The sequence below is a fragment of the Scomber scombrus genome, chromosome 7 (assembly GCF_963691925.1).
Source record: "Scomber scombrus chromosome 7, fScoSco1.1, whole genome shotgun sequence".
In the NCBI taxonomy this organism is placed as follows: Eukaryota; Metazoa; Chordata; class Actinopteri; order Scombriformes; family Scombridae; genus Scomber; species Scomber scombrus.
Window position 1 is genome coordinate 26,173,110 of NC_084976.1, and position 27,251 is coordinate 26,200,360.

The 27,251-nt window shown below is 41.3% G+C and overlaps 1 protein-coding gene across 1 annotated transcript in view; it reads left to right on the forward strand.

Moving 5' to 3' along the window:
* Positions 1-6,869: 6,869 nt before the first annotated feature.
* LOC133982866 (mannosyl-oligosaccharide 1,2-alpha-mannosidase IA) overlaps positions 6,870-27,251 on the forward strand; it is a 189,093-nt gene continuing 168,711 nt past the window's right edge. The window contains 1 exon segment of the mRNA XM_062421719.1: positions 6,870-8,515. Coding sequence (XP_062277703.1) covers positions 7,955-8,515 — 561 coding nt within the window. The 5' untranslated portion in view covers positions 6,870-7,954.

Here is a 27,251-nt window from a genome sequence, read left to right on the forward strand (position 1 = left end):
TGCAGATTGGACAATATCAATATCACATTAAATTAAAGAGCCACAGCACTAATTTTACACTTTGATTAGATGGAGAGCTACTGTACAAAGCCTTAGAAAACAGCTGTCTGATGTCCTCTCTGGCTCTGGAGGGAGCTTTATGACGTAAAAACAAAACAACCCAACTCTGATTATGTCATCAGGGTAATCTCAATTTGAGATTAAACATTTTGAACAGGCAGCCTGCAAACTTTAGATGTGGGCGTTAAAAGAAGAAGGCATGTTAGCAGGGGTATCAAAGGAAAGATGCTGTCAAGTTGCATCATGCTAGTTGCGCGGCTCCAGAGACGGCGGTGTCAGTCTGTCTCAAAAATCTCCGATTATTAGATTAATTCAGACAGAATTTTAGAGAGAAATTGCATTTTCCACAGAGGATAAAGCTTGACTTATCTTATTTCCACACCAGCAAGTAAAAGTTTTCACCTATCTTGTGAAATATCCTTACATCTCTGTGATGAATTGAGATGCAATGTTTTAAACACATTCAACGTTCCCTGACAATATATCTGACTTTGAGGTTCACATTTCTGGTTTGGATTGAAACGTCTCAACAACTGTTGGATGGATTGCCATGAAATTTGGTGCAGACATTCATGTCTCCTTCAGGGTAAACTTATCTATCTATTATCTATCTACCGGGGTAACGTATCTAGCACCATCATCAGTTAACACTTCATCTGTACTTCATGTTTAATGCCAATCAGAACATGGTACAGCATACCAGAGCTGCTGCTGGCATGGCAGTAGATCTGTTCATCTGTTCCTTGTTAGTCACCCAGCATTTTGGAAATGCAATACTAAATCAGTGGAGTACCTCTTCAGTGTCTTTAATATTTCCAGTTTCAAGATTGAGCTGGCCATGGATTTAAGGAACACTGTACCTACAGGATCAAGGCAAAATGAAAGCCACATCTGTGCAATATACTTAAAAGCAACTTTGTACAGCAGTCCTTCAATAAATAAATAATTTTTTGGGGACTGCATCAGAAAATACTTATATTTATGAGGCTGCATTATATTTATACATCTTTCATTTTTTTCATTGCCAAGCATTGTTGGCATAAGAATTGTACTTAAAGATTGGCAAAGTGTTCTATCCTATATTTTCTTATCATTTTATTTATTCTCCCTTCAACTCAAAGCAACTTTTGCAGTTAAAAATGTTGCAGGGTGTCAGCTACTCTTAGGGATTAATCTGAGGATGTAAACTGATTTCAAATGCAGAAACAGAAGTATACTCTGTAAGTGTGTCTGACTTCACTGGCTTTTGTTTTTTTTTAAACAGTGGAATCAACAAAGAATAAACTCATGCCAAATATTTAATGGCATTCCCCCGGTGCTACATATTTACATGTGGAGTGTGAAATAAGCCTGAAAGCTTTTCAAATGGATTGGTCTTTCTGTTTATTTATGTCTATTTACTGCAGTTAAGACACTGCATCTCATTTGTCTGTCGACTGTGCTCCCACCATGGAGGAGGGCTCTTCTGTTTATTTTCTCTTGATTGCTCTTTAATGTTTAGAGTGGCTGCCCTTTACATATATTGATGCTGTTTGTGTTGAATATTAGAGCAGTCTGACTGTCAGTCATCTCTAAAAACACGGAGGAAAGGATGCTTTTGTGGTTATTTGCCAACTTTTGTAATTGATAGAGTGTGGTGGCGTGGCGTTGGTCTTTTAGTGATACAGAGGGTAAAATATCTGCACAGTAAATCAGAAATGTAAACAGATTTAATGTTGGCGCAATTAGCTGAAAGGTGACTTTCATGCTGAGCCAAAAACATGTCAGCCACAATTACATCTCAGTGCTCTCTTTGCAATGCACAAATCTAGCAGCGGATGGCACTGTGTAGCCACAAACCTCCACGGCTCACTAACAAGTGTTGTCATCTCTGAACAAGCTTTCTTCTTTTTCAGTGTGGGAACAGTTAGTACACTGAAAGCACACTGGCATGTTTAATCGGTGTGTTTGGGAGGGAGTCACGCTTTCTGTGGCCCCTGTTCCATCAGCTTAATGGTGTGTTTGCTATTGCATTCATTCTCATTTACATGGCCCATATACCATGTATGGCTAATTGTTGTGTTTAGGCAATAAAAATCTTGAGCCATTGCATCGATGTTCCTCGCAAGTGAATGTTCTGATTTTCAGCATTGGGTAATGTGCTTGGGGAATATTTTGTTATACAACAAGAAATGTTGTGATTATGAATGTGGTAGAGATAGGTCACTCCAGGGCCGCACACACACAGCACTTTGCTGTTTGTCTTGTCTATAAAAGGAAGAGACAAATATAACTTCAGCAAGGCAATAATGCTGAGCTTATTGTTCCGCTGATAATATTTGCACTGATGGCTGATCTTAGCTGTATTCTATTTATGTAGAGGAGATGGATGAGATAGCTACATGCTAGTTTAGACCAACTTCTTCTCAGAGGAAATATGCACGCAAACAAGCAAGCAAAGCAGTGCACATTCAGCACTAGCAAAGTTCGGAGATGTTACTATACTATCATGAAGTGCACAGCTTCACGAGGTGATCCAAAGTCAGATGCAGTGCCGCATCCTGTCATGGAAGGTTACAAAGGGGTTCCTGTCCACAGTATGCTTTGTCAGGTCTTACATATATCTCTCATATCATGCACCAGGGTAAGCACCCCATCCCAAATAGCTACCACTGATATTTATGGCTTGATATCAACCGTCCTGCCAGGCCATGATTCCCAATGTCAGGGAAGGCTTTGCAGCGGTGCTTAAAGAAACAAATAGCAGGCACGGTGACATTATTAATCCGAACACGCTGGCATGGGCCAATACATCTCTGCCTGCTGTTTGATGTATTGAGATGAGCAGAACACAGAGATGGACTTTTTCATTGGCATCTCATTTGATGAATAAAACATCAGTGTGGGTTGGGACAGAATTTAATTTTTGAATACAAGAGCAGAAATGGTTATGGATCACAGGACATATTTTAGTTTGTGTCACTGTAAAAATTGTCTTAAAGATAGTCAGCTGTTTTATGGCATGTCCCACATACTTTTGGAGAAACTCAGGGGTCACTGTATGATTGTTTTACCTGTTACAAAATTGTCATACTGTACTGCAGACTGCAAATAGTCTGTTAAATGTCCTTGTCTTTGAGAGCACAGTGCAAAGTACTTTGTTACTTTACATCTCCGCTCTGATCATTATCACATGTGAATTTAGAGTAGAAGAGAGGGCACAAAGTCATTGCTTCTATTCTCTAATGTATTCTGTTTGTGGAAATGCTTCCCAACTGATAAACCATGTGTCAGCCTGATAACAAAGCCCAGCTAAGGGATGCATCCTTATTATCCATATGCAAACAACTTTGCATGCAGTGACAGACTTCTCTCCCTGTGCTCATGAATTATTGTACGTTTGTACATGAAAGATCAGAATGTCAGTATGTTCAGCACTGAGCTGATGGAGTTGCTGTGTGTGAGGTGCCAGTGCTGCATTATGAAGAGCCAACACTCACCAGAAATGACATTTCCGCAGTGGAGTCGTACACCAAGTCTGAACAACGGCCATTTCAGTGGTGAGAGTGAATGCAACGTAAAGAAAAAAATGGTTTTCAAAGGAGCCATTTACCTGTATAACCCATTCATTTTCAGTGAAAAATGTCAGTGCTTTGATTTCACCCTTGCCTGTTGGTAGTGGCGAGACTGTATTGCCTTGCTCATCTATCCTTGTGATAAACTAGGCTGTCACTGGCCAGCGCAGCTTCATGCAAGCTCAATGACTGGACTCATGTATAACTTGGCCTTTTGAGAAACACAGACTTGATGTGTCTATTAAGTGGTTTTAAAAAGGCAGCAGTTGGTATTTCATTTTGGTGGAATCAGCATTGAACACATGACTAATGTATAACCTAAAATGTATGTAAAGTATCTGCATTCATTTAATGCATGTTTTCAGGAGTGACATATATGGTTTGTGAACATAAGAACAAGTGGGATTCAAGCCTCATTTTACGCAAACACTGAGCCAAAGACCCTCTTTCTGACTACAAATTGTCCTTTTGTCAGTGATAAAGCCCACAAAACGCTTCATAGATTTACCTAATCTCAGAGGAAATGCTCTTGGATCGCAAAATAAAAAGGCTAATTCAACAGTTCTTCTTTTCCCCTTCTGTTCTGTAAATTACAGACAACCAGTCTGACTCAATTAGGGCTGCAAAGGGATGGCTCAAAAGCAAGAATGTGGGGTCAAATGCAGTGCAAATTACCTTAAAATTAGCTCATCCCACCATATGCACCTGACAATGACAAGAAAGGAGCCCAAGGATCAGATGCTAATAAGTGCTTATTACATGTGCAGGCATAGGTTTTCACAGGAAATGTTCAGATTTTAGTCAGCTTTTTTGCCTGAAAAGAGGAAGAGAAGCATCCACTTTCATATTTATATGATTGTTGCGACAACAGAGAAAGAGACAGAGGGCAGCCAGGGGAGAGGAAGATCTGTGCTTAAGGATCAAGAGTTCATCAGACATTGTCAGGGATGTCAATAACATTGATGATCTGCATTTAAGGCATTGATTGTAAAGATATCCTGAGGCAACTTTTGGACAGGAGATTGACAATAACCCACAAGCTCTCCGAGGACCAGCAGAGGCGTTTGGGTGGTATTTGAGAGAGGGCGGGGGTTGGGTAACTTGCAATTAAAGACCAAAATTAAAACCGATCAGACCTTTGTGTTGCTGCTTGTTCCTGCTTTCAGGTGCATTAGCTGGATAGTGCTGTGCAGGCTCTTCAGTAATGAGCAACTCAGGACCCCATCTATCTTATTTAATCCCTTGAAAACACTGTTTACAGTTCAGCTTCTATCTTGCCTATGCAAACATTATGTAAACACACTTTCCTAAACTTCCTGTGCGTGCATCTCAGTCCTGGGCTACTTTAAAACACGATATACTGTGGGGACTTTTAGTTACCAGCTGTGTCAGAATATTGAATCTGAGAAAACTTTCAAATTAGCATCAAAGTTCATCCTCGACCTTGGAAGTAGTTTGACAACAATCCTGTCCTCTTACAAGCTTTTTTCAGAACTTTTAAACATATTACTGTGTCTTCATCAGCGGATAGAATTTGCTCAGTTGTCATGGAGATGGATCTGATGACATGCAAGCTCAGATATGTGGTGCTTTTGTGCAAACTGTATCCGGTGATGAAGACTGAGTAATATGTTTGTATATGTCGTTGCAGATACAGAGCTTGCATGTCATCAGAGCTGTCTCCATGACAACTGAGCAAACTCATCCACTGTTGAAGATCGTGTGATACATTTAAAAGCTAGAAAGTGGGCTGCGAGCTGAGATTGTTTTCTTCAATTTTTCATACTATACATCAAGACTTAATATGTTTCTTATTTGACCAAAATTGGTATTTGTAAGAATTTCTCTAAACTTGTTTAAGTATGAATCTATCCTTTGGATAACACTGTCAAACAAAACTAGACTAGACTTTTTAATGTTACAGCTGAATGAAATATAGAAAGAAAATAACATAGCCAGACGTACTGGTGAGCTAAAGTGTTGAGAAAAGACAGTTTACTTGCTGTTGTCAGCTTTGGAAGTGGAATCAGTGTGAAGCTTTGCAACTTCACAAGATTGATGAATCAAATGCAAAATGATTCAGTCACACTTAGTATTAGGATGTGCTGCACATATTATGGGTAAAGCATTTTGAAAATCTTGTAATAAAAGTGGCATCCAGGGCAATTTGCAGTAGACCTCCGTGCCTCTTATCAATCATCATATTGAGAATTTTACATAAGTTACAGAGCTAGGGTCTACTTTTTCTGAAATGCCTCAAACAACCAAACTTTGCAGGTCTTTCAACAACACTTAACACTGTTTTGAAGACATTTCCAGATTCCTAAGAGACTCCTCTACTCGGCTGAAGTGAAAATTGCCTGTGTGCTGCACAACAGAAAAAGATATTTAACATTTCCTATGTTGCCACCCTTTTGATGAGCCAAAGCTGGTAGCTGGAATGACCTATCACTTTGCTTTTTTTTTGTTCATACAGAAAATTAGGAGCACATAATCGTATTTCAAACTATAAAATAATCAAAATTTGAATAGATAAACTAACTAATACCATTAAGATACTAAAAGAGTCTTTATGGAATTGGGAAAATATCTTCAAAACAGAGGTGAGGCAAAAGATAAGGATTTGCATATCTGACCAAACTTAAAAAATATAGTTTGAAATATAAGAAAAGGATGAATAAATTTAGTGTGAACCTGAGTCTCCATCATCAGGTGGTCTGTCACCTGTTTAATCCACAGGGTTGTGCTGATTAACCTAAAACAATCAATCTGTTGGTTAGTGGGCTTCTTTCACCTCCATAAATGTAACATTGTGACTGACAGCAAGTACTTTATTTATTTTTTATCTCACTGCGATGCTTATTTAATTCATGAGCACTGTTGAGACATCCATCCAGGGGCAGATATATCTATCCTCTAATTCTTAAAGCTTTTTTCCCCCAGGATTAAACAAGCTCATTTTCCTCAGGGGGGTGTCTGGACGGGTTTTCTACCGTACAGAGCCATTCAGACCTCTCCTCTTTTGTCCACAGGCTCAAACGGCTTAACTGTGTTTTGATAAGCCGCTGTGAATATCCATCAAGAAATCCGACCAGCCTACTGGATTGTGGAGCAGCGGACCATTTCTCCTCTCTCTCTCTCCCTCTCTCTCTCTCTCTTCTCCTCCTCCTCCTCCTCTCGCCCTGCCTCGCACTATATGTTACATTTCCAGCCCCTCTCCTCTCGCTTTGCGCAAACGGACGTCCACACTGCACACCGACACAAGTGCACACTACAAGAGGCAGAGACAGCGAAGCACGGCAGGCAGGCAGGCGGGCCGACGGACGGCGACGGACGGCGGCGGGTACCGGTGCGCCTGTCTTTGTTGGAAACCGGAGGAGGGGGGACTGGATGGTGGATTTGTTTATCCTGAGGATTTGGATCGGGGGCTAGGATAACTTCGCATGGGACAAAACCCGCCTTCTTTCATGTCATCCGCCGATTTGTTTCACCCGGCGTGTTGACGCCAGTGGAGGAAAAAAAAAGAAGAAGGGGGAAACGGAGGAGAGCAAGTGACAGATAGGCGACATGAATGTACACGCGTTTCCGTCCACCAGCTGTACAGGATAGATGCAACAAAAACACGTCTTCTTCTTCTTCTTCTTCTTTTAAATGTGACTCCAGGAGCTTAACACAGATGATCCCATGCAGCAACGTGGGTCGATATAAACGGAGACAAGAAAGAGATGCTCTGCTGCACGCTTGAGGTTTTGCACCGTAGGGCAATGTGTTATTGACGATTTTTGCACGGCGTGAAAAAAAAAAAATGCATCGAGTAACAACTTTGTTCATAGGCCTGACAGACTGCCAGACGTCTCACGATCTTTCATAAAAAGTACATTTATGTGTTAGACGTGTGTATGCTGTAGTAATCCTGTTAGAGCTTCAGTGCCATTTATCTGTCAACCCCGAAGCCCTGTGCTGTTTTTCACGATTTTACATTTTGAAACCCTAAAATGCAGTCTATTGACATCAGTGATTGCGTTATGTAGATAAATCCCCCAAAGCTGTGCAGTTGTGTTGCCAACTGATTGGTAAATTGTAGATGTAGGCAGGCCTAACCTTCGCTTATGCAGATCCAATCGATAGCGAGATAAAGACAGCTCTGGCGGGCTGTCTGTGCTGCTCTGCAAGTGTCACGGGGGTGTGTTTTAAAAATCCTGCATATCTAGTGTTTTACACATGCATCAAAGCGGCAGAGAAGCTGCACAATAGCGAAAGAGGGGGAGAGACTATCCAAACACTCACTGTGTAGTCTCGGAGAACATACTGTAAAGGAAGCGTCTCAAGAAAAAGTTTCAATGGTTTTCCGAAAGTTGCCCGGTGTGTCGGCATCGGGCATGGGTCTGCGCCTGTCCCAGAAATTCGTGTTTCTGCTCTTTCTCTCGGGATTGGTAACTCTGTGTTTTGGGGCCCTTTTCTTTTTGCCGGATTCAGTCCGACTAAAACGCATTTTTCTGTCCAAGACAGAGACCCAGCCTGTCACGGTTGGCTCCGGGTCAGAGAATGATGCCAGAGAGCACTTAAAAAGACCCAAGGATCAGGATCACCCGCGGGGCATGGTCTCAACTAAAGGAGAGACGAGCACCAAACTGAAAAGTCTGAGCCGAAAAGCCTCCGTCTCACATGAGGCGACCGAGGAGAGGATCACCGGGGGGAAAGCACTGGAGGATTTGATTCTGTCCAGGTCGAAACCAGAGTCCGCCTCGGAGAAAGCGACCGCCGCCAATAACCAGGCTGCCAGCTCGGATACTTTCAGTCACATGAAGTTCAAAAGGTGTCTGCTGAAACCCCCGCTGGGGAAAGACGGCGGCAAACCGAGCGACCCCAAGACCGATGAGCGCCGGGAGAAAGTCAAAGAGGTAAGGATGTGACCCGGCTGTGGGTCAAGCACTTAAAATGTTTCCATCGGTTGTGCACAGTTGACATATCATAGCCTCAAGAGTTACAGAGAAGCAATTAATCATGTCTAGGTGTGTTATGGGAAGTAAAGATTGTGGCACAAGAGAAAAACAGGAAGTGTAGAGATCTCGTGTAAAAGAAAAAAAAAGAGGAGGGGTGAATCCAGGACAGCTGTTTGTGTGAATGATGACTAATCACTAACTAACTGTCAGTCCTGTTGATCATGTAACACAGTTAGGCACCTGAAATCACTCCACTTTCCCCACAAAAATAGGCTTTAATTGGTGTTTTGGACTGTTGGTTGCTTTTCATTTCCCACACAGTAAATAAGTTTCAGTTCAGTTGCACATTCTTTTCAATGCCAACTTGTTCATGCTGTCAAAACACAACAGATACAATCAGTCTGCCTTTTATACAGTCAAAATAAAAAAAACTTGAAAGACGTAATTATACATTTTCCGCTGTGGAATTTGATTTGTCTGACAACACTGACAACGTTTCTGTAGAGGCTGTGGGAGAGTTGTTTGCAAAGCTGCAGTTCAACACAGAGAAAAGAAATCCCTCATCTCAGTCATTGGTTGTGTCAGATTAAACAATGTCTCTTTGCCTCTCGTAGATGAATGTCTGTTGGGTTTCTGTTAATGAAGACGGAGAACAGTGTCGCTGCTAAAGCTGACTTGACTGTTAATGCTGTTATTCTACAAACAATCAGAGCAAGAATACAGATTGTTTCTTCCAGTGTGTGGGAGAATTATCTTCAGTGGGAATACAGAAAGTTTCGTGATTGTCTTTGTAAAATCTCTATCAGGATTTATTCACATTTTTTATCTTTCTCCATGTCATCCTAAAACCTAATCACCTCATTTGTTGTTTATGTCAGCTGTTAAAAAGCATTCATTTAACTTTTATTTTTTATATTTATCAACTTTCATCATCGTCACATAACTGCCGGCGAATGATGAAACTGTGTGCAGTGACATTTTTGGCCAGGAGCTCTGCAAGCTGTGTGCCAGACTTTGTTGAGCCCAGTGGGTCCAATAAGGACTCCAGAGTGGGAGCGTCTGTGGATCACACATCTGTACCCACTCAAGGCAAGTGAGGCTGATGAGGAAGAGGAGGAGGAGGAGGAGGAGGAGGAGGGGGAGGAAGCGGGGCAGCCATTGGCCAGCATGTGCAGATGGGTTTCAGCCTTGGCATGTGACACAGATAAGTCCTGTTGTCACTCTCACTTCCAGCCCGCTGTCACCCTCTCATGCTGCTCACATGCCTTTCGTACCCAGAGGTGATGTGCTACGTGATAACTGAGTCGTCAGAGGACGCAGAGGGTTATTTGCCCTCGTGCGCTGAGCTATCACTGACTCATAGCTTCTCCTTTGATGCTCTTTCAAGTGAACGTCAATGTGACTTTACCCGCCTGGTCTGTTGAGCTGAGCTCGGCAAGGTTTTCAGCTTCGGGGTCACAGTCGGACGAAAAATGACTCTGCGTGCCCTCCTTGTCCAATTGATGCAGAATATTGTGTTTCCGTCAAGAGTCAAGAGCGATTTATTACGACATTTTAGCTCAGACACTTCTTGATCGCTTCCATGGCGTGCTCCAGTGACCATGTCTGTAGCCTAGCATGTGTTTTCTGTGGTTTGCTGTTGTTGTTGTTGCTACAGTTTCAAGTTCTCAAGCGTGCTGGCAGCGTTCCAGACGCCTTTTCTTTTTTTTCTGGAGTCTCACATTAATGCTGCCAACGCAGGCTGACACATTGTGAGCCTGTGCCTCGTCCAGGTTTACAGATGTAAAATTAAGGAGCGAGTGTAACGATAAAACACAATAGTAACATGTTTTGATGTTCTTTTTTTGCTTGAATTAATGTTTCTGGAACCATGGTGACTGTGTTGTTGTGCACAGACAGAAAAATAAGTATTTTTCCACTGTAAGGGAAAGCCGAGAGAGGACATCTCACTCCCAAAGCCAACACAAAGGGGTCTGGTCCAGCCTACTGAGCGACTCAATGCCCAAACTGTGAATGGGAATCGTTTTTCTCAACTGCCAACAACAAGAAAGCAAACTCCCCCACCTTCTTCCTCTGTGTGTGCACCCACTGCCAAGAGAGGGTGAAGCAAGGGACAGAGACTACCTGATCACACTAGGCGAATGTTTGAAGGCAGCCCACCACTAGCTCGGGCCTCACAGGATACCAGCAAGTACTGCCAAGTGGCTAAGGTGCTGTTTAGTTATTCCAGAAACTCCCTGCTAGCAGGTAGTTAGTGCTCCTTTAAAACTCTCGGCAGGATGGAGATGAGAGTCATTTTCAAACGTCCTCCTATTTGTAATTCTGTGATGTCATGTATCACTGAGTCGCCCCGGCACAGGGCTGTGATGCTGCCTCATTGGCTCCCGCCTAATAGGCCGGATACAAGAAATCGCACCACGAAAATTTGCGCCCGGAACAACAGGAGAGTGTCCTTTTCCTGCATGCACATTTTGTTGGTGATGTCCTGTTTCGAGTGAGGTTAGAACTTGTTAGTGCGGTAATAAAATACAAGATACAGAGCACAAAAGGCCATCAGATGAATGAAGGGAGCTCTGTAGAGATCCAAAGGCTTGCGCTCATTTGCAGATGGAGGCCTCCGTATCTCTCTCTCTCTCCTCTGTGGGTCTCCACAACATCACACACATCAGAAGCGAAGCGTGCGTTAAAAGGCAGTCACTATAAAGCCAAAGATTTGCCGTCTCGTTCGTCCTCTGAATGTATAACAGAGATATACGCCGGTAGAGGCAAATGAGTGCCTTTGCTTGAGGAAATTGGAATATACTGAATAATGTGGCTTCTGACATACGATGCATTCAGGTAGCACAGGGAGAAGATAGAACCGGCAGTAAAGCTCGAGTACTGCAGTGAGAGGACAGACAAACTGCAGAGTCTCCTCCAGTGGAGCAATAAAAGTCTTCAGGGCTTCTTTGTACTGTGTGTGTGTGTGTGTGTGTGTGTGCACTTGCTGACGTATCAGTACTCAGGGAAGGTTGTGAAGTTTGACAGTTTAAGTCTGAAAGGTTGTCGCCGTCTTTATCCACACAGCACTGACATTCACCTGCATCACAGTGTAGACTTACAACAAAATGAGATACATCTGTTCTCTTTCTAAAGGCCGGTCCACAGGTGAGGTGGAAGTGTGTTTGTGGTTTCTGTGCATGTAATCCAGAATAATAGGCAGTATCTTTGAGTAACGGAAACCCCCGTGTTATCTGAAAACAGAGCCTTAGGAAACACAAAACACTTTAATCCACAAACTCTGTGAAACTGTAGCAGAAAGTCCGTAACGCGGACAGTTCTGTTGAACCATTATCAGTTATTAATGCACGTCACTTCCAGACTTAAGCCAGTCACACATACCACATTTGCTTACTTGTCTTCCAGCTAACTAAACAGCTGAAGGGAAGTTTTAGACAGAATTTACTTTATGCTTGGCAGGTTTCATCAGATAACTTTCTTTAAAAAAAAATCCAAGTTTCTCTGCTGCTGTTTTTTGTTTGTTTCAGTTTTGACTTTCTAACTTCAAAAAATACATTAAACTGAACACTATAATCATGTTTTATTTGAATAATTGTAACTTTGCCTTTATGGTTATGTAAGCCAGCTTCTTAAGGAGGCCAGAGGTCAAGTTCAGCTGAAGAACAAAAGCAACAGAGCTGGCTGGAAGATATTGAATGTATTTATATGTAATATTTTTTAAAATTCAGTTTAAAGAGCGGTCTCCCTCCCCACTGAGCCATAATTCTTCAGTGTTTAAGAAACATAGAGTAAAGGGAGAGGTCTTAAAATGTTCTTTTATTTACTTTTGACACACACACACACACACACACACACACACACACACACACACACACACACACACACACACACACACACACACACACACACACACACACACACACAATTTTGGATTCAAGTCACAAGTTCAATTGAAAGTTCCTGATGAAGATCTCTGGTAGATCGACACGTAGCTCAATTTAAATAGCTGGGAGCGACTAGTTCAGTGTGCAGCTCTTTTGTTTGATTTTTGCATACTTGCAAAGTAAACTTAAGAGTTACGTGTCTGTTTTATATTCCGAATTAAAGGTAGATGCCGTTTAGATGCAGTGTAATGTATTCAGTTTACTGCAAAAAGAGCATTACTAAATATGAGAGAAATCTCAGATAATTTTACTTTAGTACAACAACTGATCTGCCACATTACAGCTACAGAAACACACACACAGCCACACAAAGCTGCAGAAATAGGTGAGCTCCTGGCTAAACCTGAAATCCCCTTATAGCAGTAATGACCAGTGAGCTGGGTGTCTGTCTGAATAAAATGCTGCTGTTAAGCTGGTGCCTCCTGGCCGGCTCTGAGCACCATGACCTCCCTCCAGCCCCCCGTTCTCCCCCCGCCGTCTCCCGCTACGAACCAGGTGTGCCAAACAACCTTCAGTCTGAGCCAGGAAAATGGCCGCCCGCAGAGCGAGAAGAAAGAAACGGAAGACGAACAAAGTCTTAAGAAAAAGGCTTACACTCTCCTCGCGCTCCCACAGAGCTGGAACATTTGTGCTTTTCCTTTCCTCTGTGGATGCTGTGTAAATGTCAGCGGCTTGTGTTTGGAATGTGAGACCAACGTTTTCTTTGGTCTGTTTTTATGCGGAGGAGTGAGCCGCCGGGCCTGCTGGATATTGATATATTGTGCAAGTCAGTGGCGGCTGAGGGAGATATTATCAATCTGTCATAACTGCTGGGTATTGATTTAGGCCTTTATTACCACACAAGAAGAAATTGACCCTTTTGATCTATTTTCTATTGTTTGTGCTAATTTAACATTTAGCATGTTTTACCCAAGGCTGCTTATAATAATCACACTAGTGGAACAGCTTCCCATGTTGTTAACATTATGAGCATCTAATAATAAGTAATAAATAGCATTTGTTGTCACTTTTAAACAACTCATTGCTGACTGTAGTGATGTGAAAACTCTATACCCTATTTTATAAGGACATGTGTCATTATAAAATAAACTAAAACTCATTCCATATAAGCATATGAATGCATATAAACAGACACTTTTGGGCTGCAACTAATGATTATTTTCATTGTTGATTAATCTGTCAATTTATTTTCTCAGTTAATCGCTCAGTTGTGAGAAATGTTGATCGCTGTTTCCCGCAGCCCGAGGTGACTTCCTCAAATGTCTTGTTTTGTCCCAATCAACAGAGGATTAAAGAAACCAGAAAATATTCACATTTGAGAAGCTGGAATCAGGAAATTTGTAGAATTTCATCTTAAAAAATGACTCAAAATTATTAATCCATTGTTAAAATAGTTGGTGATTCCTGTAACATGGTAACTCATCGATGAATCTGCCAATGGTTGCAGCTCTACAGTTTTGTGTGACGCGTTCGTTCAGTTGGAACTGTCACATGTGAAGATAACTGTAGACAAAGTAACCTGTTCTTACACAAACTGGGTCTTAAAACCACACGACAGCAAGTCGTTTCCTCTTACTGATGAAAACTGATAACCACTGCAGCAGACTTCACAGTTTGTAGATTGCTGTTCACACTGGGCTTTAAAAGGCGTGTCTGGTGTGAGCAGATCTCAAGTGAACGGCGCTAAATACGAGCGTAAACAACCACCAAGATGCATCATGATCCCATCACTTAAACCACTTGCTGAGCCGGCCTGGGAAACATTTGACCACTTATATTTTGTCTTGTGAATGCAAACATGTCCAGATGCATCTACTAAATGACTTTGTTCTGCTAAACTTAACAGCTGGAACAGCCCCAACATTTGCATTAGTTCTTTAAACATTTATGTTTTCTTAGCTAGCACACGCCAAACAAATCTGGAGCTTGTCTGGTGACTGTTGGGCTTGAAGGCTCTTGGACCTTCTAGCAGATGTGACGTTGGCAGTAATAAAATCTGAGCACAAGTGGTCAGCTGGATCCTGCAGATGCGTGATAAACACAGGTATAAACGATGAGTCCTGGCTGTCGGCTCGTGTTTGGATCACCAAAATGCATTTTAAAACCGAGTGTAAACAGCCTGTTTGACACCATCTGAGAATATGACACATTTAATAAAACAAACCTGTCATTAACACATTATCTCATCATTCTATAATAGCTAAAATCAGCTGTTTACTGTTTCCAACAGCTCATTAGTTACTGTAGTGTTGTTAAAGCATAAAACACACTAAACCTGTATAGCAACAGCAAGTTTACATAACAAACCATGACTTACAGAGTGCACACACTTCATTATAGCACATTTAAGCCATTAATACGGCTTGTGGTGATAAAGTCAATAACGACTTTTAACTCATAAGCATCAAATCCTGAAAAAAACTGTCATGTTCGTTATTAATACTGTTTTTCTTAACTACACGGTGTTAGCAGGTAGTGCTTGTGAGCATGTTAGTCACCTGTCTGCAGCCTCTGGTTTAGTCGTGGCTCAGTTTTCTTATTTTTTTGTTGTTTACAACTTCTCTAACTTTTTGAAATCAGACATTCCCATCCCTTCAGGCACTGATTGCCCTGCTGTGCAGAGCTGAGAGATGAGTCAGACTGGTTTTCAGGAGAAACGGTTTGAAAGGTTGCGCGGTTTTCCCCCCATACTTGGAACAGCTATTAACACTGTTGCCCTCTGACGCTGCTGGAAAACACGTCATATGAGTTAGTTCTTCTCGACCAACACATGGCAGTGATTGGTTCCTTTTAGTCATACCCCTCTTTCAGTTTCCTTAAGCTAACACATAGCCACTGACACATTTCATAAAAACAAAGAGGAAATTGTTTTAAAAACTTAAAAAAAAGACCCTTAAAGGTCAAAGAGCTTGAATGCAGAAAGACAGTAAGGCAGAGAAATGCCAGGTATAAACATTACAGTCCAGCATAGAAGCTTATTTTTGATAATAGCTGATTAAGCAATACAATACCGGCTCTTTTCTCTGAGGCAGTTACTGCAGGAAATAAGCGATCGGGTGAAATGGAGAAGGAAAAGGAAGTATGTGGATTAAAAAGAAAGGGGGAGATGTTAGCTAACATCCTTTCTGCATTCATGGCAGTTTTTTCCCCCCCCTGCATTCCCTTTGTGGTGGGGGCACCAGCTTCAGGGAAAGTCTCTCTGTTGAGGCATGCTTTTCAAGAGATGGGAGTGTGTGTTTATGTTGATGTGGGTCACGAGCAGGAGTGGAGGATTATATCACATCTGGAATGAATAAAATGCCTCGAGTGCCCTTCTCTCTCTGGAGAGACTAGTAGGTCCCTAATAATATTCACCACCAATTTAACAACAGCGAGTTGAACGTAAGCTGCACGGTTCATGGTGAGAACAGTACATTTTTCCTCAGCAGTTTTTAAAGTCACACACACAGGTTTTTCTTTTCCCGATGACGTGGCCCAGTCAACAGTTTGCAGATGTTTTCCCTTGTTACTCAATAAAAAAAGTCCAGTTTTTTCCTGAAACCCCCCCCCCCCCCCCCCCCGTCCTTGTTGTTTACTCCTGCTCTTATATATTTGCGCAGTGCTTTAAATCAGGGCTCACCAGTCCATTTGTGTGTTGTACTCGTCTGAATCCCCGCCTGTCTGTTTACTGTAGCCCGCTGGTGTTGCGTCAGTTGCCAGTAAAAGCACAGTGTCATGTCCTCATCCAGAATTTGTCCACTTTTTGACCTCAAAAACCCTCAAGCAGAGAGAGAGAGGAGGGAGCAAAGAAGCTGTGAGTGGTCATATATTTTTCCTGAGAGCAACTTTCCGCTTTTCTCAGATTTCATCACCCAGACTCTCAACAATCTTTTTTTTTTTTTTTCACATATCAGTCCCCCCTTCTCTTGCTGGCATAATGGGGTCATTGTGTGTTTACCTCTTAATCCTGGCTTTTGAAGGGCTGTGATTACTGCTAAAAACTGACATTCATTCCTGACTGGATCCTCAGAGTCTCATGTTCTTTTCCTTTCTCCGGCATTTCTCTTTGATAAGGCCAAAATCACCCGAAAATCCCAGCTTGCTCGTCACTGTCGGGCACAAATAAATGAGGGCTAATGAGCATCCTCTCGCACCATTATCTAAACTCTTTCACCGGTCTCGCTGACATTACTAGCTCTATAATAACAAAAAAGAGAAAAGGTGAAAAGCAGCCTTTGTAAATGTGTGTGGACTCACCATCCTTCAACAGTCCCCCTGCACAGCACAGTGGAGTTTTTGCAAGCTTCAACCAGTGTTTGTGTGTGTGTGTGTGTTTGTGCGCGTGTGTCTATGATTTAGTGTGTGTGCGTCTGTGTGTGTGCGTGTGTCTATGATTTAGTGTGTGTGCGTGTGTTTGCTACAGATGAAGAAAGTGGAGAAGATGAAAGGTCCATGGATGGCCTTGTTTTCTGCAGGCTCTGCTTGACATCCTTTGCGAGGTGCCGAATGAAATCACCCCCCTGCCCCACATCCCCTCCACTGCCCCCCCTCCCTCCAGCCCTTTCCACCCCCTCTCCTCTCTTTGGCCTCGCTGCTCCGGCAGATTCAACAAACAGGAAATAAGAGGAGAGAGAGTGGCCTAGATGTAACCAGCAGACTATCTGAGCCCCCAGCTGAGTTCCAGCCCCCTGCTTTTATGCCTGCCTAATTGGTCAGAAACAACATGCGTGGCTGTGTTCACAGGATAATGGCAAAACATTAGAGTGGGCCGGGGGTCCTGGCTCGTCCCAATGTGTCTTCCTCTTCTTCTTACTCCTTGCTTTATCTTTTGTTTAGTCCTAGATATGATTGTATTTAGAAAAGCGCAATCACAGACTCTATATCCTTCTTCCTCTCTTTATCTTCTTTCTTCTTTCCTCCTCTCTGGCTCTTGGCAATGTCCGGCCTCCGGCATGTTCGCCGCCACTGCTCTGACAACTATCCCCTCCTCTGCATAACTAGAGAGCCAGTGTGAGCTGCCCGGCTGCCGTCGTCGTAGATTGGTCTGTCTGGTTTGTTGTTATCGTGTTGTGACATGGTTTCAGCCTACTTTCAAGATGGCTGGATAATGCTGTCAAGCCTTTGACCTAAAATTGAAGCAGATCCCCCGGAAGACAATATCATCTTTTATTTAGCTGCCTTTTGTTTTTGTTGGCCCGGGGATCAGGTTGTGGACAATATAGAAAGCTTACCAGACTGTTTTTCTTGGTCAACACAGTGCTGCCTAGCTCTCTGTGGATTGAGAGGAAAATGTGTCTCCCTGGTGATTTTCTCCTCCATCAGCAGCAGCGGGCAAATAGCCATTAATTAGCTGAACGCTTACAAGTCTGTTTGAGCCAGAGCTGGGTGTATTTGTTCATTATTATCACAATTAAGTCTCTAATCAAATGGCAGCAACGGTGCTCAGTGCTCATTAGAGAGCCATATAGATTTCTCTTGTTTCCTTCAAGGTTAGATGATGGGTTAGCGAGATAATTGCAATTTTCATTCATCCACAGACAGTGGAAAGGCAGAGAGATAACAAATAAACTGATTTGTTAGTCTAGTAATGACTGGTGTGTGTGTGCGTGTGTGTGTGTGTAACCAGTTTGCAGATCATTAATTGGATAAGAAGTGTAGATGACAGGCTCTTGAGTATATTTCTCGAGTACTAAGGCAGCTGAATATGGAGTTGTTGGGCACATACAATGCCTTTTTTCCTTTTTTCCTTTTTTTTTTTTTTTTACAGAATAAATAAAACATTCAGTCTCTTGGATATTTATCTTGACCAGAGAGAATCAAGACAGTCCAAAATGAACTGTGAGTCTTATGCGAAATAACTCTCAAGAAGCCCATATTCAGGAAAATGGCTGTCACAGTGTGAAATATAAGAGCTGCTTTTTAAAATGCTGCTGACAGGACCCATTTCCTTTTTAAAAAGTGCTGCTGAAGCTTCCACATCATAAAAAAAAAAAACCTACATCATTTAAAATCTTGCACAATTGTACTTTATGAGAGGAAGTTTTAGAGTATGTAATACTTTAAACCTTTCAATATCCAAAACAGCTTTTCTTGTAAAATAATAATGTTGTGACTAAATCGGTTGTTTGCTTTACTTGTCAAAATTTGTTTGTGAGAATAAATATCAGGGATTTTTTAAATGTTTTGTTTTTTTAACCTTTGAGAATAAAAGTCTGTCAGTGTAGTTCAGCAACAGAAAATGGGTGTAACTCACTGTCAGAGTTTCAGAAGAGACTGTCATTAACGTATTTTTGAGAACCCCGCAGCCACGTGTTGTTTCACTTTAACCGTCTGTTTGAACTTGATGCTGTGTTCGTGTTAAAACTGCAAAACAGCTGATGACTCGGCGGTCAATGTGATGATTTTCCAAAAAATATCACACTCACAAATCTGTTATTTCCCCCGTTTCAGTTTCATTTACACTAAATGAACAATTCAAGTTTACAAGTAAATGAAATTCCAGTTAATATTGAACAGATACTGATGTCATATTGGGCTGCTGTGAGGCTAAAATAGGGGAATGGTGTCTGACTGTTTCCTCTCTTTGAAACTAATAGCCACTAGAAGTAAAACCCAAAGCTACATTACTTCCTTATTTACTGAAAGAAGACTGCACTGTATGTTAGGGAATATTTCTATTCAGGTTTTGACCAATGATCCTTCAGTTTCATCTTTGAGTCCAGGCTCTGGGCTCACTGGGCTCACAATAGGACAATAATTGATGTTTATTATGCAGCTTTGCTATTGTAAACAAGGATATAATCTTCTTTAAGTGGCTTTTGTGTATTAATCAAAGCAGTCAGCATCAGATCACAATGCGATAAAGAAAAGAAAATACATCTGTATAGCAACATGAAATCAAGTGGTGCATTGAAAAGTAGTTCATTGCTTTCACTGAAGAAATTCACTTTTTCTAATGAACAGAAACTGACAGAGTTAACTGGCAGCATTTTTTTATAATCAGTTCATGGAGAAATATTTATAATCAAGAAATGCCAAATGTTGCTTGTTTCCATCCTACCTAATAAGATGATTGACCTCTTTTTCTCTGCTTTTCCTTTTTACTCATTAGAAGTCGATTTGAAGACGTCACCTTTGGTCCCTAGATCTTATGATTTTTTTTTGACATTTCATCGTCAAGATGAATAATCGGTTAATTAAAAAAAACACATTTTCAACAGATTACTCAGGAATATGAATAATCATCAGTTTCAGCCTTACATAGAAGATGTCAAACAGTCAATCAACTAATCAATCAGCGTGTCCTGGTGCAATCAGTACCAGTCATGAGACAAGTCAGTTTCTATCTTTATCCCCTCTGTTCAAACCAGGGCACCTCCGAGTCATGCAAATGATCTAATTAGACGTTTTATGTGCTAACGGTACTGAAAGCGTGATCCAGCTCGGAGTTAATTTGGCCCACCACTAGAGTGGAAACCTCCTGCGAACTGAAACTCCCCCAGAAGATGTGAGCCTGGTCATCGGCTCTCCTCTAATGATGTCTTCTGTGCAGTGAAAATGACAATGATGTGTGTGTCGTGATGATCCGGGTCAGAACTGCGTCTTCTACCTGCGAGGGAAGAATCATGCTATCAGGCACTGAGATCTGGTCACTTTCAATTTACGCCATTCATTGCAAATTGAAAATGACAGTTCACATTATAATGACAAATAATGACAGAATGGTTATTACAGATTTCATATAAGAACCTTAATTAGAACTCCTTAATGTGAAGTCTTAATGAAATTCGCTTCCTGGATTGATGTAAAAGTAATTGACCCCAACCTGAATTTCTGCTGTTTATTTCCAGTCCATCAGTCTGGCTTTGAGATCAAGATAAACACAGGTTGTGGCTTATTAATAGTTGAGGTTATTTTGCTCTGTCATTAGCGTATCTGAAAGGCTTCAGCTCTTTAAATATCAAATGTTACAGACACCACATTAAGGAGTTTAATTGGCATGAGATTGTCAGGCCATATTCAGACAAAATCATGTGCTGCGGTGCACCTCTGCAGGGTTGTGTGGAGGTGCAGGATGGAGGTGTAGGCGTGTTTATTTGTAACCGCCATGAAACAATCAGAAATAACGTTTTATTTCTGTCATTTACCAGCTTTTCACTACCAGTTCTGTTCTCTCTCTCTCTCTATCTTTTTGTGTTGTCTTTCTTCAGGAAGCCGTCAGCAAACCCTACATTTACTTTTAACGCCATCAGACAAAGAGAAATATCCTCCTTTCTCTTTGTCCTCCCTCGTCGGCGGGGTTGTATAGCTCTGATCAGTGTGATTACCAGCTGTGATTGGCCACTGCAGTGTGATTTCAGGTTGAGTTTCTCCAAAAGTTGATTCTGGTTCAACTGTGTCACCACAGGCTGCTGCTGCAACCCTAGGGCCTCCACCTCCACAGCATAAATGTACTGCTTCCATTGAAATGAATGGACCAAAGCACCTGATTTGGTGTGAATTGAGCCTTACACGGGCTAGCAGGGAAGTAAAGGTTGTATAGATCTACACACATCATCTTAACCCTTCTGTTGTCTTCCTGTCGACTCTGCAACTTTTGTCCTGTTTTGAATGTTTATAAAGCATAAGGTATAAATTATCCCCCAATTCTGGGTTAGACCTGTTTAGCCAATTGTATTCAAACTTATTACCACCATATTTTTGGAATTTAAATTAAATTATACCTAATTTTTGAGGTAATGCCTGTTGGCTTTAACAGAAGGGTTAAAAAAATGTAGGCACTTGTCTTAGCATTAAGAGAGCCTGAAATAATGTTAAAACAATTTTGAAACGTGTGTTCAGTGCTGCTGGAAAGTGGCGGAAAGCAGCTTCTTTGCCTAATGAAAAGCATATGGAAAGTAGCTACAGAGATTTGTTTTATTCAGATATTCAGACACTTGTGTGCTTTCTTCGGATCTCTTAAAAAAAGCATTTTAGAGCAATTTAAAGAATAGAAAGTCTTGTTTTGACTTACTTCCACTTGTTCTTGTTGTAGCACTAAGCGTGTTCGGCGCTGACATGCTGTCACACGAGTCCTGTTGGGAAAGTTTCCCTGAGATGCTGTTAATCCATCGAGAGCAGTCCTCATCCTTGTAGCGTCTTTTTTTTTTCTTGCAAAAGTGAAACATGAAATAATTCAAGATTCAAGAAACGTCTGTCACAGAGTAACAGACATTCCTCTTTGACACAACTCAATCAAATACAAAGGTACACAGACATGATAAATATTCCATTAAAGCAGAATATAAATCCCACATTTATGTAGCTTGTCTATCAGGCACACGCTCACACACTCTGCTGTTGGGTTGTTGGAAGCGGTCAAACCTGTTTTCTCTGACAGTTAGAATTTTTCATTTTCTTTTTCAGCCCCTCATCATCTATGACAGCCGTATTTCTTGGAGGTTTGAGAGATGATTCAGCCGATGATTTGTTTATGCAGTTTAGACACTGCGAGACGCTTTCGACCCTTTCGACCCTTTTTCTCGTAATCATGCCGTCAGAAACTCCTGCAGGTTCAACTGAGCTAAGGAAACATTTCTAGGTCTAACTTGCTCTATCAGACTCTGCGTAAACTCGATAGCTTAGCAACATTAAGGTTACAAACAACCCATAATGCAACACTCTCTGTAGGAGCCGGTGCTACATCAGTATTCTATTCAGTCAGAACAAATACCTGATCTTGTGAGTATATAAATGTGTAGTCCTCAAATACAAGACAGTGTCCCATTTTTGAAGGGGAGTTAGAAAATAAATATTTTCTTATATTTAGGCTAATATGGTTTAAACTGGAATGATCATTGAATCAGTGTTTTTCAGTTTGGTTTTAAGTTACAACTTTGGTTTATTGCAACTTGCAAAATTGTACTCACAATCAAAAATTATCCAAGATCTCTGAAAAAGTTTTAAAAATGGGTCCAATGAAGCAAAAAAAAAAAACGGTCAGACAGCAAAACTGTAAACATGCCGACAGTTTTGCCAGATTGGCTACCACTTTATTTTAAGGTTAAACCCCGAGCAGAGTATCCTAGTAATGTCACTAACAATCCCTCGTTGCAAAGGAAACTGTTGAGGAGTGGGAAATGTCAAAAGCAATTTGATCAGATTGGACTATTATTCAGCTGTTGTCAGAACACTGAATCCAGTATGTACAGTGAGATGAGAAGCAGCTATGAGTACACTTCTTTTTTTTATCCAAAAAATCCTTGTTGCTATGAAAGATGGTTTATGGAAATAGTTAGGAAGGTTAAATGAAAAACAGACCCTCCTTTAGCTGGTAGAGAGAATGTGTGTGTGTGTGTGTGTGTGTGTGTGAGTGTGAGAGAGAGTTCATGGGAGGCAGTGGGGTGACAGTAGAAGTCATGTTGCCATTGTATTTTTCAAGTAAAATGAATGGATGGTTCCTGTTATGCAGCGACCATTAGCTGAAGAGCCGAACTCAGCAGGAGGTTGGAACAGATGAGAGCAATGCTGTGTGTGTATGTGTTTGTGTGTGTGTGTCTCTGTCTGTGTCTGTGTGTGTGTGTGTGTGTGTGTGTGTGTGTGTGTGTGTGTGTGTCTCTGTCTGTGTGTGTGTGTGTGTGTGTGTGTGTCATGCTTAAAACACAGTTTGCTAGGCGACCTCTGGGGCCCACTGAGTCTTTACAGGAGGTGAATAAAGTTATGTGAAGGCAGAGGAAAACAGGCTGTCACCCAAGATATAAAAGGTCCTGAGGGCATTTTCACTGGAAGACTCTACATGAAAATGCCTAAAATACAAAAGTAGTCTCCTGTTTAGTCTGATTATTCTGCATCACTACCTAGAGTCGGTTACTGTTTATATTTGCCTGGCATTCAGTACTGATACCCAATGGTACCTTTCTCTGGTACATTGTAATAGCAAAGTAATAAATGCTTTATTACAGAGACTGTAGAGACTTTATTACCGCTGGACTTTTCCTTTACATTATTAAAAAGGGAAATACTGTCCTCTTTTAGCATTTTACCACATGAATAATAATATAATCAATAGTTTTATAGGCTGTTATTAGAAATCGCTTCATAGAGGATTCCATTGATTTTACATTGGTATTGTTTACGTGATGGGGACACGTAAATTTGACACATTGCGTGTACCCACCACGGATTTCAGTGTTAACAGGTCGTGCCCCTGTCACGTATTTCTGTGAGATCAGGTAGGATTAGCATGCTTGGCTAATACTCTGTCAGCTGTGTGGCTTTATATCCATGCTGTGACGTGTTTCAGAGCACACCATCTTGCATCTCTTTGTATCAGTGGGTTGTTGCTCCTGTCAATTCAGTCAGTTAAATGTGTGTTTTTTAAACTTATTTCTAGCGGCGATGCAAATATCACAAAGGAAGCTAGTTAGCTCGCGGCTGCCGTCACCTCGGGGCGATCGACCTAGAGAAACACTGCTTGTGAAAAGTAAAAGTGTTTATAATTATACCTCCCTGACCTTCCCTCCATAGACCATCAGACACAAACTGGTTTATATTCTGTACATCTATCTGAACGGCATTGTAATGTATGCAGATCTTAAATCCCTGATAAGATGTAATTTTTGCAAATGGTTTTGTGTTTGACCCTCAGGTTGTTGCACGTGGACCATCTTCCCCTGAAGCTATAATTGAATCAGATTGGGAGATATTCTCTGATGGAGCAAAGGACACAGGAATGACAATATAAAATGTTAAAGGATTACAATTGAAAAGTCGAGGCATTCTTCTAAGGTGTGCTCAAGAAGAAGAAAGATTGAAATGAAAGATTCTCCAAAAATTCAATTTCTGTTAGAAAAGATAGTAGACTGGAGGGCGACACTGTTTATTTTTATTTTTTTTATATACTTAAAGGGGACAATGAACAGTCCTTGAATGTCCCACAGTTAGCTAAATAGCTCAATTTCATCAGCAGTCTCTAACCGCCAGTTCTGAAGATGCAATTATTTTCTGTAATTTGCAGTATAGCAGGACCCCACTGAAGCTATAGTTTAATTATTGCCATAAATTAATGCTCCACCTATCTGATTGGGAGCCGTAAAGTGATGTCACTTCCTATGTCCTTGGTATAACCTTTGTATAATCTCATTTGTATGGGCTCAGGTCTTATGAGGATCACAGAGCTGTCACTGACCACCTGTCTTGTCTTCCTTATTTACTAGTGCGTAATACTGACGATTTGTAGGAGTTTTGATCTTTTAACCCTCTTAAGACCAAACTTTTGTTTAAGATGATCAGAATTTAAAGTGTATTTTAAGTTGTGAAGTATATTTGTATGTGTTGTGTGCACCATTATTAACTGGATCTAGTGAGTAGGCGCTGGGGTTTGAACTGTTTTCTTTGCTGTAAGGATTAGTCGTACATGTTTGTTGTGACAATAATGATTAACTACCACATGCTACATTCTTTACCGAGGTTTATCTCTTCAGATCATCAGCAGGAAAAGAAAGAAACATGAAGGATTATGATTTCTGGTTGCTGGAGTAAACAAAAGAATAATACATCACATTTGTGTAGGCTTTCACATCACATTTTGACCTCGGTGTCCTTCATGAAACATTCAATGAGTAGCGCTGAGATGCAAAAGCACAGAGCTCAAAATGTTACATACAGAAGTGATAATGAATTTATTTACCGCAAGAGGAGCTTTCATTTAGCAGAGTGTACTCATCTGTGTTTTGTATTCCTTCCAGCAGCTGGCCAACTTTTGGATTTTGTCTGCTTGGTTTTAAAACGCCTGCAACGGCAGCGCTATCACACATGCGGGGGGTCTTTTTTGGCCAGGGGGGGAACAGACCTATTTTAGCAGGGAAGTCGACACATGAGTGAACTTACAATGCTAACAGAGCTAAAGGAACTAACAAAGCAGAAAAGCCCAAACCAAAACAAACAAAGGGCTCTTGTTAGGCGCAGGCTGCCACAGGCAGGCCGAGCTGAGGAGTTGGCACGGTGACAAAAAGCAGCATTCATATTAATGCTAAAGCGTTTCTTCTAAGGTTCGGCTTTGTTACCACAGCAGCTCCCTGTGGCATCACATACCAATCTGGCAGCCACATCCCATCAGGACATCTTAAAGGATGGTTGTTTCATGGAAACCCTCGAGAGATGCTGACTAAAATGAACATTAGAAACAATAAATCATTTAAGTCTTTTTTTTTTTTAGAGACAATAATTGTTAGATGCCTTTGCACTGTAGTTAACATTCAGTTTAAAATCAGACTTGAGTACAGGAGTAAGAATACGACTTAACGATTGAAAAAATCAAGATGCTGAGTTTATAATAAAGTCACATGGTTACAGTGTTAAAGTACAAGCATGTTTTTTGATGTTGGACTTGTTTTTTTGCTATTAATAAATGGGATTAGGAGCGCCTTGTTAGCTGAGTGGTTACAGCTCATACCTGTATACCCACATCTCTGATTTGAATCCAGCAATGGACCTTTGTTACATGTCGTAACCATTTCTCGCTCTCCTTGTTACCTGTTGGCCTCTTTGCCACTAACTTTCCAATTTTAAAAAAGGCAAAAATGCTCCTTTTGTCAGATTGCTGTTACTGATCGGAAAGTTCTTTGCTAAACAATATTGTGTAAGTAGCAAATATCCACCAGGGATTTTCTTTTTTTCTTTTTCTACAAATATTTGTCGTACTGTACAGTATTAACATTGCCGTGGTTGCACTTCTGGTTTATACCCTCCTAACTAGTCTCTACTGTCATTTTCTTTGGTACACAGTGTACCCTTTACTTTGACATATTTTGAAAAGATCAGTCTGCTTCATTGCATTTGCAGTTTTAGTGTTTGTGAGTGTTTGGCTACAAACATGCCCAGAGGAACTCATTGATTGTGATAAACCGTGACCTACGGTTGATATCGTCTGTTCATGCTTGTGTGCTCTCTGTCACTTCTGGCCACTGGAGACTAGTCCATTTTTGGAGGTTATCTTGTGGGACTCACACTGGGCGATTCATCTACCCCTCCCTGTGCACTGAACTCATTTGTTCAGTGCTCTCATTAATAATTTATAGTGAGTGTGAACGAAGGGGAGTCTCAGCTTTCTGGTTGTACGACTCGTCTTCAACCTTCTCCTCCTCCAGCTTCCTAATGCTGCTGCGTTTCTCCTTGCATACTGTTTTATATGAGTGTCACATCACTCTCTCTCTGTTTTATTCACTTCCTTACTCTCTTTGTCTTTTTCAATATCACTCAGTTTCTCCCTCTCTTTCATCTGCTAGCTTGTTCAGACTGCCCTACTGTATTGGAAATACTGTGCAGCTGTGCTACTGTACATCGCCTGTTGAGAGAGCGAGAAAGTTTTCTTTCATGTCTGTCCGACTCCCGTCATCCTGCCCAGTGAAACAGATGGATCCACTGGCAAACAGCGTCCCTGTCAAAATACACTGTTAGCATTACAGGTTAGAGGCCATGCTGACTCATTCACTAACATTTTAATCTGGGCTGTAATCGCTCTGATGTATGTCAGCTCAATGTTCAATGTTGGCAGTGACAGAAAGTGTGATTATACAGCGGTCGTCAGAAATGTATATCACAGTGAGATATTGTCAGACAGATCAGCATGTTGCTGTGAAAGGTTAGGCAGGGTGCATGTTGCAGCATGCTCAGACCTGGTGAAGCGAACTGTGCAAAAAAATGCGATGACTGAATTGCAAAGTCAGACATGATAAAGTTAAATTTTTTTATCCGGTGAACATGGGCTAAAACAGGATTGTCTCATTCTGTCA